The sequence below is a fragment of the Biomphalaria glabrata genome, chromosome 4 (genome assembly GCF_947242115.1).
Source record: "Biomphalaria glabrata chromosome 4, xgBioGlab47.1, whole genome shotgun sequence".
NCBI lineage: Eukaryota > Metazoa > Mollusca > Gastropoda > Planorbidae > Biomphalaria > Biomphalaria glabrata.
Window position 1 is genome coordinate 23,824,728 of NC_074714.1, and position 13,836 is coordinate 23,838,563.

A 13,836-nucleotide genomic window follows, 5' to 3' on the forward strand; every position below is an offset into this window, starting at 1 on the left:
TTTATTGTAATGTATTTCCTGTTAATGTAGAATGGAATCGAAATAAATATTGAAAACATTTTACCAAAGTTGTAACAATGTTTTCTGATCACCACTTCAAACGTTTGCTACTATTTATTCTAGTTTTGATTGAACCAGGTAAATCTTTCTTTAAGCTTAACTTAGATAGCAAACAAGTCAAGGATCAAGAATTGCGTTGGAAGCAATTGGATTCTTTTTTTTTTAAGGAAAGTCAGTAATTTTTAAGCTGGAGATTCGGCGGGCCATCAAAACACCTAATTATGCCTAATAAAACTGATTTAACCTACTTGAGAGATTCACTAAGTAAGAGCGTAGGATTTTTGGTTGTTTTTTTTTTGGCCAAGAGAAAGAGCTAGAGATGGAGCTAAGCAGGCGCGGACTGGCTACTTGGGCAAACGGGCAAATGCCCGGTGGGCCGGTACTAAATGGGCCGGTCTGGTCGCGACCAAAGAAAAAAAATTCAACGCAGGCAACTTAAAAAAAAAAAGAAAGCGCTTCAGGGACACCCTCAAAGCTTTTCTGAAGGCGTTCAGCATAGACCCAGGCACCTGGGAGACAGAGGCACATGACAGAGCATCATGGCGTCGCGCTGTGAAAACTGGCGCACATGTTGCTGAGGAAAAAAGAACAACGCTGGCAGTAGAAAAACGCCAGAAAAGAAAAGCAAGGCGAACGACACTAGCTCCAGCTGGAATAACCTGCCCAGTGTGCGGCCGAACATTCCGGGCTCACATAGGTCTCACCAGCCACATGAGGAGGCATAAAACCCCAGTGCAAAGCCCTCAGCCCCAATGATGACAAAGTGGTCATCATCGAACCACGATGGACGAACTATATGTATATATATATCATTTGCAAAACGTTAGACCGTACTTTATTCTATGCACCAGCGTCATGGACTGCTTTTATGTCTTCGAGGTTGTGTTTGGCCTAATCATTTTGCTGGTCGGCATGGGCCTTTGATTGCACTCCCATTTTTTTTTTTGCTTCTTCCTGTGACGATACGAAACTTGGATACTAAAGTTCATTTGAGTTTTTCCCAGCAAACCGTGAGAAAATTTAATTTTTAACTTAATTATTTCCTTGTCCACCCATAACTAATTTCTTTTCTCTCCTCGCACTATTTCTTACGGGACGAATCTCGACGTAAAATATTAACTAGCCTCTCGAGGGCTAACTTTTAATTATTGACCGCTGTACAGGTGACCAGCACACAATAGTCGCTGCATCAGCGCTACACGCAGCGGCTTAATAACTTTTCACACCTATTTCTCCCTCCCCCCCCTTGCAGGATACGCACCTCGCTAAGAATAGCATTGCACTCGGGCTGGACAGATACATATTCGCTTAAGACTTTACTCTCACGGTAGGCAACGAATATTGACCATAAATCTGACCTGACGCCTGACATCTCCGGTACATCGATACATGTGAGAAAATCAGCTAGATATCTTCCCCACCCGTTAAATGAAGAGTCCCAACTATATATAGAGAGAGACCAAAGCATTCAAAGTTAGGCCCGCTAGAATTCATTCAGTCTCCCCTGTTAGGAAGTTAACTTGTGAGGTTTCATTAGGGACAAACGGCCTGGTTGCTACCCCTTGGTTGCTACACACGATTGCTACACCCGATTGCTGTAACTACCAGATCTCCACCCAAAGCTGTAACCGGAGCAGACCACACCAGATACACCCCCACCAATTATATACCTGTTAGCAAGAAGGCATTGCCTACTGTCCTTGGCCTTAACATATTGCCCAGTGTCCACAGTGCCTTACACTGCCCAGTATCATCTGCCCAGTACCCGGCCCAAACTGTCCACTGCCCAATAGCTATTGCCTAATGCCGACTGATTATAGCAACCTTCGCTGCAGAAGATAAACTGGTGTTGAGTTAGCACGGCTCTCTACGAGCTAGAGATCACAGCTGAGAGATCGTCCCACTACAACTTAGTCTGCAGCACCAACCACCTCTACTGATAAACGGGCAGCGGCCTCAGCCTAGAGCCAGCTTGCCTACAGCCTAGAGACTATCCCGAGCCGACGACCTAAGACAGAGCCGGATGACTCATCCTTCTGAGTGCCAGTCCTTCGACCGCCAGAAGACGACCCACAACCCACGGGCTAGCAGCTAAGAAAATAAGTAGCCAGACATAGGAACATTCTTCTCTTCCAATCACTCAATAATTAGCAATCCATGATGAGCAGTTTTGTTAGATATTAGCACCTTCATTTCATTTCTTAATTATAATTTTATTTGATCATTTATCTTTTGTAAACTTTCATTTATTAAATTATTTTATTTATAAACGTATAAATTGGTCTGTTCTTACTGTTAGTTGCGGTGTGCCTGTACAAAATCTTATATGTGAGCGGGATAAACTAATAAAATTTTCCCTAGACTAAAACAAACAAGCCAAATATTAACCAATTAAACATCTCGTCACACTTCCCTCTCCCGTCTTTTAATGGTTCCAATGAAATTTAACCAAAAAAGAGGGATGAGAGAGGTTAAGTTAGAAAACATTGATATAACGCAGCAAAAAAAAAAAAATAGGCGCGCCAATAAGCTCTTTAACAATGCTTAATAGAAATTAACTTTAACACATACACACAGCCGCGAAATTGCAAACTACCCAATTTATTCACAGCTCAATATGGGTATAAAGCTCTACTTTCTGCGACTTGAAAAGAAGAAGTAAATTTCTTTTTGTTTATTTTTAATAACATCTAAAAATACTACACTTAAGGCTTACAAAAAAAAATTATTAAAAAATAAATCTAGATCTAAATCAATTTTTATACTATTATAATTAATGGGAAACTTATGCATAGTATGAAGTCATTAATGATGAAAATTATTACAATAATTACAATAATTTATATAGCGCTGTCACATCCGATATTTAATGAAAGGAGATTTATATTTTAAATAATGGGTCATGGTATATTCATATACAAATCGCGTTTTTTGAGAATGTACTATTAGGATGCAAGAGTTTTTCACATTAAGTAAGTGCCTCTCTAACCGTTCTGCTTTCTCTGCCTGACTCAACCAGGAAAATCAATGATTTAGCATATATTAAGTCACAGATCAACATGCATGACTAGATTAACACATGAAATGCGTAAGACGTAAAAATCATATTTTTTAAAGAAACGTCTGTAATCTATAAGTAATACCAAAAAGCTTCAAACTCATGAGGCTGCTATTGTAGTGTTTATAGTTTTCAGACTACATGTATAACCCCAAGGTTGTTAACGCCGGAAGTGGTAATGGTCTTAAGCCCATCATTACCTATAAAGTGCTTCCAATGGCATGCGTCTCAAATAGCCACTGACAACCAGTCCAACTCCTGGCCTTCACGTGTGGTTCAGTTACTGAGCCTGGCGGACCCGTTACCACCGACAGGAGAAGGGACAAAGGCGAGCCTACACCAGTAAGCTTCGGGCAGGAGGGGCTCGTTAGCCTTGGGTGGCTACCCATCTATGTATTGGATATTCCGTTCCTTTTGTCACATCAGCTGCATGAAGAGGGGGGAACTGCTGTGTGGAGCTAAACAATGCCCAGGCTTTCATCTCACTTATTCAAAGCCCTAACCCCAAAAACTGGAGAGGACACTTCAGCTTCGCCTTTGGCGTCGGCCAAACACGGGAAGTGGCAGTCACCGGTTATAAGCTCAAATGCTCAATTGACGTAGAGCAGGGCGCCAGGGGCCACCAAAGCAAAAGCCACCTTAACTTGCGCTATCTGTGGACGAGAGTGTCTCTCCAAAATAGGGCTCCACAGCCACATGAGTAAGTGTGTTCTGAGATGAACCATAGTCGTTCTACGACTGAAGGAGGCCAATGATGACACGTATAAATAGAATCATTATGTAATCCTACGAATGCATACATCCAGTTTTCGATGTGTTATCAAACAATATATTTTGTTGAGAATTAGGCTTACACCTATAATATAACACATGGGCGTAGCCGGGAGGGGAGGGTCTTCAAACCATCAATAGCTTCAGACCTCATTGTCAACTTAAGTAGACTACAGTCACAAAATTTCATGAGCGTAGCCAAAAGAGGTTTAGTGGTTTCCCTTTCCCATTCAATACAAAAGCTAAAGCAAAACTATAGTTACCATTTTCTACCAGTCGCTGCACTCCATTGAATAGCAGATTTGGTTTTTGAATTTTTTTAGCGGAAGAGTAGCAGGCTAATTGCACTGTAGATACCTCAGAATATGTATTTTTAAACAAAAATAATGCTTGGCTCCCTAACTGCCCTTTGGCGATGTGTACTGTCTTTCCACTAATTATAAGAAGAGAGTATTCTAGGCTAGAAAAAACGTTTGAAAGAATGAAAGATCAGAATGTAATGAAGATTAATTACACACACACACACACTAATATTGATATATATATATATATATATATATATATATATATATATATATATATATATATATATATATATATATAATAAATTGCGGAGTGGGATAAAAATCCCCCCACACCGAAAATATATGACATAGCATTTGTGGGCCGGTTTATATGGTAATGCCAGGGCCGATTTTGATACCCAGTCCGCCCCTGGAGCTAAGCATAGAGATGGAGCTAAGCATAGAGAAGGAGATTAGCAATCAGAGCCTTGGAGATGAACCTATAGAACATGGGGAAATATATTAGTATTGTGAAGGTGCTAAGCTTTGAAAAGGAGTTAAGCATTCAAAAGGATCTAAGCATTCAAAAGGAGCTAAGCATTCAAAAGGAGCTTAGCATTCAAAAGGAGCTAAGCATTCAAAAGGAGCTATGCGTTCAAAAGGAGCTAAGCATTCAAAAGGAGCTTAGCATTCAAAAGGAGCTTAGCATTCAAAAGGAGCTAAGCATTCAAAAGGAGCTTAGCATTCAAAATGAGCTAAGCATTCAAAAGGAGCAAAGCATTCAGAATGAGCTAAGCATTCAGAATGTGCTAAAAGCATTCAAAAGAATCTAGGCATTTAGAAAGAGCTGATCGAAACAATCAAATGTGCTGATTCTGATTCACTGACATCTTGACATGAACGAAATCCAGAAATGTACTTCCGTTAGACATCATGACTGTCGCTATACACATTTTTCGTGTTTACTTCATTCACAGTATCTGTAAGTTTTTAGTTGCATACTGGTGATTGGTTTAGGCAAAAATGGATTACGTATAATAGTCTAGCTGAAACTTTTGAGTTCCCCTTTCCCAAAGGGGGCATGACGGCCTCGATAAAATAAGGGGAGGGTTAACCTTCAATCTATTTTGAAAAAGATTTTTAAACAAAATATTCATTTTATTTATAATTTTATATTTCAATAACAAGCAAGTAAAATATCAATAGTACCAATGTTTAAAAAAAATATTTAAAACAGAGAAATTTTATCTCTAGATAGAAACTTTAAAATGATCATTTTTTTTCAGGTAATGTGTTCTACAAGACTCACTCAAAACATTTAGAATAAAACATTTTATAGCGTCTCCGCTATTGCGATTTTTTCTCGATTAGTTCGATTGTTGTTTTTCTTGTGTTTACTAAAAGCCGTTACGCCCTACTCATAAGCTTAATCTGCATGCATCCAATATTTATTGTCAAGAAATCTTTGCATTTCACTTTGATATTCCAGGTGGTTCTCATGTTAGTGTCTACCCAGCCAGGAGAAACGTAAGCACGAATGACTACTTCCTCTACTTTTACGAGTTGGTTGAGGTTATCTGTTCCTTCAATGTAAGAATCGTCTAAAGAATTCATATTTATCGCAATGAGAGCAAAACATGCTTAAATGAAGATTTTGTTGTTATCAATGAATACATTAGGCCCACACCTTTTTATGTGTAGATATTTTTAGAGGTACATTATTAATGGCTGAAGTTTGCCTCATAAAAAGAGAAAACCATTTGGATACGACTATTGTCTCTAGGAGTGTAAACGCAGTGGGGTATAAATACTAATAATGAACTAAAAAGGTTAACAAATGAATTAATGACTTGCAGTTCAAGTGTTTTGGAAATGACATTTATAAAACGTATTGACTGGGCACTTATCTCTACGTTTATATGTGATGCACTTATCTCTATGTTTATGTGTGATGCACGCAGTCAATAAAGGAATTAACTTAATCTTTAAGATGTTGTTTTACCAAAAACATGTATTTGACGCTGTCTCAGCACTGCTATTGTGACGCTACACTCCGCCCCCCTGACTCTAAGTATTTTCTACAGATTACACCTCAGACTGTCAAGTGGCACTGGAATCTCTCCTGCGTGCACAACATGGCGCCCTTCATGCCAGCGGATACAGAGACCTCTTGGGTTGAAAGTACACCCTCTCTGAGACTTGATTGCGACGAGGTACTCAAATGTAACTACAGACACGTCAGCAAGATGCTCTTTCAGTACCATGGTCAGCCCAGTTCCTGCACTGTCAACTGTTCCTGCCTTAGTATCCTAGGCATCCCAGTAGCCACTGCTCATGAAGAGTTAGTCTTTAGATCGATGCCACCAATATCAGATTTTCGAAGTTTAGGTAAGTTCGCCTGTAATACGGATTCAAGATATCAATATCTATAGACAACAGATGAATTCTCGCCTAGACCCACATGCCCTAAGCTAATGAATAGTTTTAAACTGACTAGCCACACATCATGCCCTAAGCAGATGAACAGCTTGACTAAACTGATTAGCCACACATCATGCCCTAAGCAGATGAATAGCTTGACTAAACTGACTAGCCACACATCATGCCATAAGCAGATGAATAGCTTGACTAAACTGACTAGCCACACATCATGCCCTAAGCAGATGAATAGCTTGACTAAACTGACTAGCCACACATCATGCCATAAGCAGATGAATAGCTTGACGAAACTGACTAGCCACACATCATGCCCTAAGCAGGTGAATAGCTTGACTAAACTGACTAGCCACACATCATGCCCTAAGCGCTAAATGTCTGGGTACGCCAGGTTACTCCCTTGTACTTATCAGCAAGCTATCGAATGGCAAGGGATGCTTCTATATTTTCCACCTCAGACTCTAGCAGAATATGTTATTTGTGAGGTAGTCTTGCCAGGGAGTGTTCATTATGAACGAAGGCAACATTGTCTTCTTTAGATCATCTAGATCTCATTACCATACAAAGTCGGGTTGATAACCACTGTTTTATAAACATTTATTTTCGTTGGTAATCGACGACACCTATTCAGACAAACGTTCATTTGGTATTGACCACAAGCGCTGTTACTTTAACCAGGCGGCTGTCTATTTCTTCGGGATGTGGACACTATGCTGTCCAGGTACGTGAAGTGGTCCACAACATTAAGGATTTAGCCAATCCCATTGATTTGTGGGGCTCAGTTTGTTCCCTTTTAGAACTTTGTCGTTCCTGAAGTCATTAGACAGATTAAACATGACGGCAGCCCATTCATTGACAGCAATGGGAAGCTTCTACCAGGTGAGATGAGCTAAATTGTCTGCAGTAAAAGCTCAGTAAAAATAATTTCTTTGATTTTAGTATGTGAGAGTAACGCTGTAAGCTGAATCCGCTAGCATTTGTTTAGCTCTGTCTGTTCGTCACATTTAGAGAAAAAAACACTAAAAGTTTGTGAAAATCTTATCTACCAAAACATCGCAATAGATTGAAGTATTTCTAATACGTTGTTCCGGATGGTTTGTGGAAAAAACAATCAATGCCAAGGTTTGGTATCGCTCTTCTAGCTTATATTATATTTGATTTCCTTGCTTAAACGTTGCAAAAACTCATGATAAATAATAAGTTGTTTCGGATTTGTTAACGTTCAAGTCATATAAGGGTGAGATGTGGTTGAATGGTGTTGAAAATGGATAAAAAGTGAACGAATAATACTCTACCAAAGAGTTTCTGAGTATCAATAAGTCGAGACAAGACCAAAGTTAGTAGAGGAAAGTAATGCCTTTTAGATAATGTTCTTTTGTCATCAACATGCGACAAATAATCCTAGACCTATCTAGTAAAAGACATGCAGTGGCTTACCACTGATGAATTCGAGAAGTGCACGATAAACTGTATAGTTCAGAAATTCCATTGGACATACACGACACGAAATAAATACATTGAACAAAACGGAAGTGGCTATAAAATGTAGTGCTAAAAGTGGACCCAAAGAATTATTTAACTTTGAAGACCATAGCATAGGAACACTTTCTTGATTCTTCACACCGGCTAGACCAAAAAGCTATTTATAGTTTCTCCACCAGGTATGAACATCTGCAATACCAGTCTACTGAAAGTTCTGACATGTACATTCAAGTATATATTTAAAATGACGTGCAATAGAAATGCTGATCTTTAATATTTCTAATTATTTTGCTTTGTCTTTGATCTTTCAAAATGTCTAACTTCAATGATTTTCTTTTTTAAAGAGGTGAAAAAATGTTATGAAGAAATGCACTGGGAAGGACCTTCAATTGCAACAATAGTCTTCATTCTGGTGATATCTTTATGCCTACTACACTACAACACATTACCTGCAATAGGTTAGGATATATGACGTTAAAACTAACATTTACTAATGAGGTCCTATACCATGTCGTATGGAAAAAAAATTAAACAATATTGGTTAGCGTAAGAATAAATTATTAAATGACAATTATATTTAAGATGGGGTGCAGGGGAAAAAAACAGTAGGCCTAATTTGGACATTGTTCGTAAAGCCATGTCATAGAACTTGCATTTCTTTTATTAAATTAACATACAAGAAAACGATATAACATTGTAGCACAAGGTAATAATATAAAAATGTTCCTTTCTCAGGATGTAAGTTTTCTACGTACCCTTTTTTCCCACGTACTGTTTTAGTTTCTTAACTGTGGTCAGCATACTATTTTGGGTCCCAATAACCTTTGTAATCCTGTGATGTTGTCTTTGAAATTGTGAAATGAATGAAAAGTTTTCATTGTGGTCTAAGGCAAAAAAAAAGTCAAAGACCGACATTCTTTTTCTTCCCTCAATAATGCTCACATTAGAATTTAAACCTATTGAAAGGTTTTCCTTGTTTATTAAGACTACAAATCCCTGGGAGCGAATGTCAATTTCCATGCCACTCTACCACAATGTCTTCCTCAAATCCATTTTCACCTACAACTATCTCTTAATCTGTTGGACCGTTGGTGCAAAAAAAAAAAGGATTGCCTTTCTCCAATCGTCTCTAGTTTTCACCTTGACAAGAATCTCTTTCTATTATAGACACGTACATAATAATCATAGCTTTTATATCGCGCTACTTTCCTGCTTATAGCATGCTCAGTGCGCTATGGTCCAATCTCAGGTGTGGACCAGTTGGAGGAGGGGGTATATGTGCTGCCTTTAGGCGCTCAGTAAACACAGCTCTGCTCGAGTCGGGTGTCGAACCTCGAGCCCCATTCATAGGTAGTCAAGCCAAGCCAAGTTCAAGCGAACTTAGCCTCTCGACCACGATTCACCCACATTCTTTTGATTTTGTCTTCCCTTATCTTTAACTTTCTGACCCTTTTTTCACCCCAGTACTGTTTTAGTTTCTTGACTGTGGATTTTGGGTCCCTTTGTAATCCTGTAATACTGTCTTTGAAATTGATATCTACGATACTTCTATAGCATCTGTTTTTCTTGGCTTGGATTACCCTCTGTTGGAACACGTTCTCTTGGATTACTCTCTCTTGGATCATTCTCTCTTGGATCACCCTCTCTTGGACCACCCTCTCTTGGATCACCCTCTCTTTGATCACCCTCTTTTGAATCACTCTCTCTCTTGGATCACCCTCTCTTGGATCACCCTCTCTTGGATCACTCTCTCTTGGATCACTCTCTCTTGGATCACCACCCTCTCTTGGATAACTCTCTCTTGGATCACTCTCTCTTGGATCACCACCCTCTCTTGGATCACTCTCTCTTGGATCACTCTCTCTTGGATCACCACCCTCTCTTGGATCACTCTCTCTTGGATCATTCTCTCTTGGATCACCCTCTCTTGGACCACCCTCTCTTGGATCACCCTCTCTTGGATCACCCTCTCTTGGATCACTCTCTCTTGGATCACCCTCTCTTGGATCACCCTCTCTTGGATCACTCTCTCTTGGATCACTCTCTCTTGGATCACTCTCTCTTGGATCACTCTCTCTTGGATCACACTCTCTTGGATCACTCTCTCTTGGATCACTCTCTCTTGGATCACTCTCTTTTGGATCACTCTCTCTTGGATCATTCTCTCTTGGATCACCCTCTCTTGGACCACCCTCTCTTGGATCACCCTCTCTTGGATCACCCTCTCTTTGATCACCCTCTTTTGAATCACTCTCTCTCTTGGATCACCCTCTCTTGGATCACCCTCTCTTGGATCACTCTCTCTTGGATCCCTCTCTCTTGGATCACCACCCTCTCTTGGATCACTCTCTCTTGGATCACTCTCTCTTGGATCACCACCCTCTCTTGGATCACTCTCTCTTGGATCACTCTCTCTTGGATCACCACCCTCTCTTGTATCACTCTCTCTTGGATCACCCTCTCTTGGATCACTCTCTCTTGGATCACTCTCTCTTGGATCACCACCCTCTCTTGGATCACCCTCTCTTGGATCACTCTCTCTTGGATCACTCTCTCTTGGATCACCACCCTCTCTTGGATCACTCTCTCTTGGATCACTCTCTCTTGGATCACCACCCTCTCTTGGATCACTCTCTCTTGGATCACCCTGTCTTGGATCACTCTCTCTTGGATCACTCTCTCTTGGATCACCACCCTCTCTTGGATCACCACCCTCTCTTGGATCACTCTCTCTTGGATCACCACCCTCTCTTGGATCACTCTCTCTTGGATCACCACCCTCTCTTGGATCACCCTCTCTAATTCTACTGTTAACGTTCTTTCCTTTAAAGGATGTCGCCATCACAAAGGAGCACATTAATCGGACTCAAATGCCTAGAGCCTATGCCTTTATCTTTACAGATTGTCTTAAATTTCGAAAGAGCTGCTGTCGATTGTACAATTCTAACCAGTAGTTTAGGTTTTTTTCCTTTGTCTGAAAACAAGAGCTCTGAGTACACTCAATTTTGAATCAAGCTAAAATTTTGCACAATTATTTCTTTCACCTTACAACTCAAGAATCAGTTTTAAAAGAAACAACTAATTCGTTGATTTACTATTGTTAATTAGTTATTTTATTTGGTATTGAACAAGGAACGAAATTGTTCTTGACTGATGTGGCGGTATAAGCTTTATAAACTGTCGAGATAAATTACCATGATATCCCTTTCTTCCCCCCCCCCATTCCATTTTCCCAAGTGGTACAGAGAAGTGATAAGTGATAGGATCACAGAGAAAGCTCAAAGCGCTAAACAAAAATAATTGGTAAAAATATTTCTTATCGCACAGATTTGTTTTTCTTAGTCAAAATGTAATGTTATCATGGGCGTAGCCGGGGGGGGGAACCCCCCCCCCTTCCGAAATGAAATCCCCCCCGCAGGGGGGGGGGGGGAACAGAATTAAGTTACAGATTTTTTCTTTCATTTTGTTTATTTTAGGTGAGATTTTAATACTAAATCATCACTTACCACAGCATAGCCGAGGGGGTTTTGAGTTTAAAACCCCCTACCAGGGGGTTTTGAGATTTAAAAAAACCCTATCATGGGGTTTTGAGATACAAATCCCTCTACCAGGGGCTTTGAGTTTTAAACCCCCTACCAGGGGTTTTTGCAATTAAATCTTCCTCTTCTATAAAACAAAACAAAAAAATGCAAACAACATTCCCCAAATTCCAAAAGCACAGTTAAGGAAGATTTTGATTTTAAAACCCCCTCCAAAATTTACGATAAAACCCCTCTTCAATATAAAAAAAAGCAAACTACACACTCAAAATTCTATGAGCGTAGCCAAAGGGGTTTTGAGTTTAATTCCCCCCCCCCTCAAGTTGGGGTTTGAAGCTAAAAAGTACCTATTCAATATTTTTAAAAAAAAAGCAAATTACACATTATAAAATCTGAGTGTAGCCAAAGGGGTTTTGAGCTTAAAACCCCCGGCCAGCGGGATTTGAAGCTGAAAACTACCTCTTCAATATTTTTAAAAAAAAGCAAATTACGAACTCAAAATGCTATGAGCGTAGCCAAAGGGGGTTTTGAGTTTAAATCCCCCTCCTACAGATGGATTTTTCTTTAAAGTTTAAAACCCCTCCAGATGGTTTTGAGTTTAAAATTCCCCTACAGAGCGTTTAGAGTTGAAAACCTCTCTCTTCAAAATTATTTTAAAGCAAACTACAGTCACCAAATTTTATGATCGTAGCTAAATGGGGTTTTGAATTAAAACCCCTCAACAGATGATTTTCCTTTTCGATATAAAATCTAAAACGAAAAACAGGCATGTAATTGCAAGAGCGTAGTCAAGAAAGGTTACAAATTTCTACCAGTGGCTTGAGCTCCATTAATAAAGTGTGAATAGTCTTCTGCCTAAATTGAAAAACACTAAATGTGGCTCAACAAAGATGGCTAAGACAGATTTTAGGAGTCAGTCATAGAGATCGGGTCTAAATCAAAGAAATCATATGCCGAACTGGGAGCCGAACCCTTAGTAAGGTTGTGACAGAGCGTCGCATGAGATTTTGTTGGACATGTTCTCCGACAAAATGAATTACGCAAAATATGAGTTGCGGAAACAGCTTGAGAGGGTTTAAGTCAGTAAGAATAGCACATTACGTTTTGACATAAAACTTTTAATAGCAAGATAATGCACTGTAGATACCTCAGAATATGCATTTTGTTGGCTTTCAATACCAGAAATAGTGCTCGGCGGTGGGGCTTCGCCCCGCGCTGGCGGAGGGCTGCGAGCTCCCCCAGACCCCCTTGCTAGCAAGGGCGGGGAGTCTACAAGTTTTCCACTAATTCCAGGAAGAATCTATTCTAGGGCACAATAAACGTCTTCCGAAAGAATGAAGGGTCAGAATGTAATAAAGATTAATTATGTACATACACACACACACATATCAAAAAAAAATCCTGGCTACGCCCATGAATGTTATCATATGTCTGATCCAAACAAATCGAAACAATTACATTATATTTGATATAAGCTTTTTTTTTACATAATTATTTTTAAAGATATTATCTCTTTTTTTTCGGGGGATTGCTTTATATTTCATTTCGAATTCATTTTTTTTTCTGTCGATTTCCAACACTTCACTGTTTGCAATAATTAGTTATTTTAAAACAATTTTTGTGTTCCAGAATCTAAGGACAAGCCTATTCGTCATGTCTCCAAAAAGGAAAAGAAATATATCATGAAATCTATCTACGGTCAGTAAAACAAATATTTGATATATATTATTCTTTGAGGTTCTATACCCAAATGTTCACTTAGTAGGTGTCCATGAGCATAGCTCAACCTGAGCCGGGATAAATGGTAGACAAATCAGCATCGTTATAAGATTAAGTTTTTAGGATCAGCTAGCTGGCGTGTGTACTAAGAAAGGGGAGGGTGGGCTCGGTGCTACACGATTTGGGATTATTATCAAATAGACTGTGAAACACTTGATGACCTAATTGTATTATTGTAAATTATATTTCGAACGTTACTTCATAGTTGAAGATATCTACTTCCTAGTCCAAACCTCCCGCAGGAAGTCGAGGTATGCCGGCGGGGGGGGGGGGGGGGTTGGGGGCAGGGTATGAACCTGGGACCATCGAGAAGACCGAACGACAGTTCAGTGTGCATATCGCACGACCAGGCAGCCACTTCTAGAACTGAAATGTAGAGTTATAATAGTGTTCAGAAATAGGGTACATTTTTTAAGGTATTTACAAA

General features: G+C 39.6%; 1 protein-coding gene across 1 annotated transcript in view; it reads left to right on the forward strand.

Moving 5' to 3' along the window:
• LOC106053734 (uncharacterized) overlaps nucleotides 1–13,836 on the forward strand; it is a 14,889-nt gene continuing 1,053 nt past the window's right edge. The window contains exons 1-5 of the mRNA XM_056027683.1: nucleotides 1–138; nucleotides 5,663–5,763; nucleotides 6,258–6,561; nucleotides 8,436–8,549; nucleotides 13,260–13,328. Of these exons, the coding sequence (XP_055883658.1) occupies nucleotides 78–138; nucleotides 5,663–5,763; nucleotides 6,258–6,561; nucleotides 8,436–8,549; nucleotides 13,260–13,328 (649 nt within the window). The 5' untranslated portion in view covers nucleotides 1–77. The remainder of the gene's footprint in view (nucleotides 139–5,662; nucleotides 5,764–6,257; nucleotides 6,562–8,435; nucleotides 8,550–13,259; nucleotides 13,329–13,836) is intronic.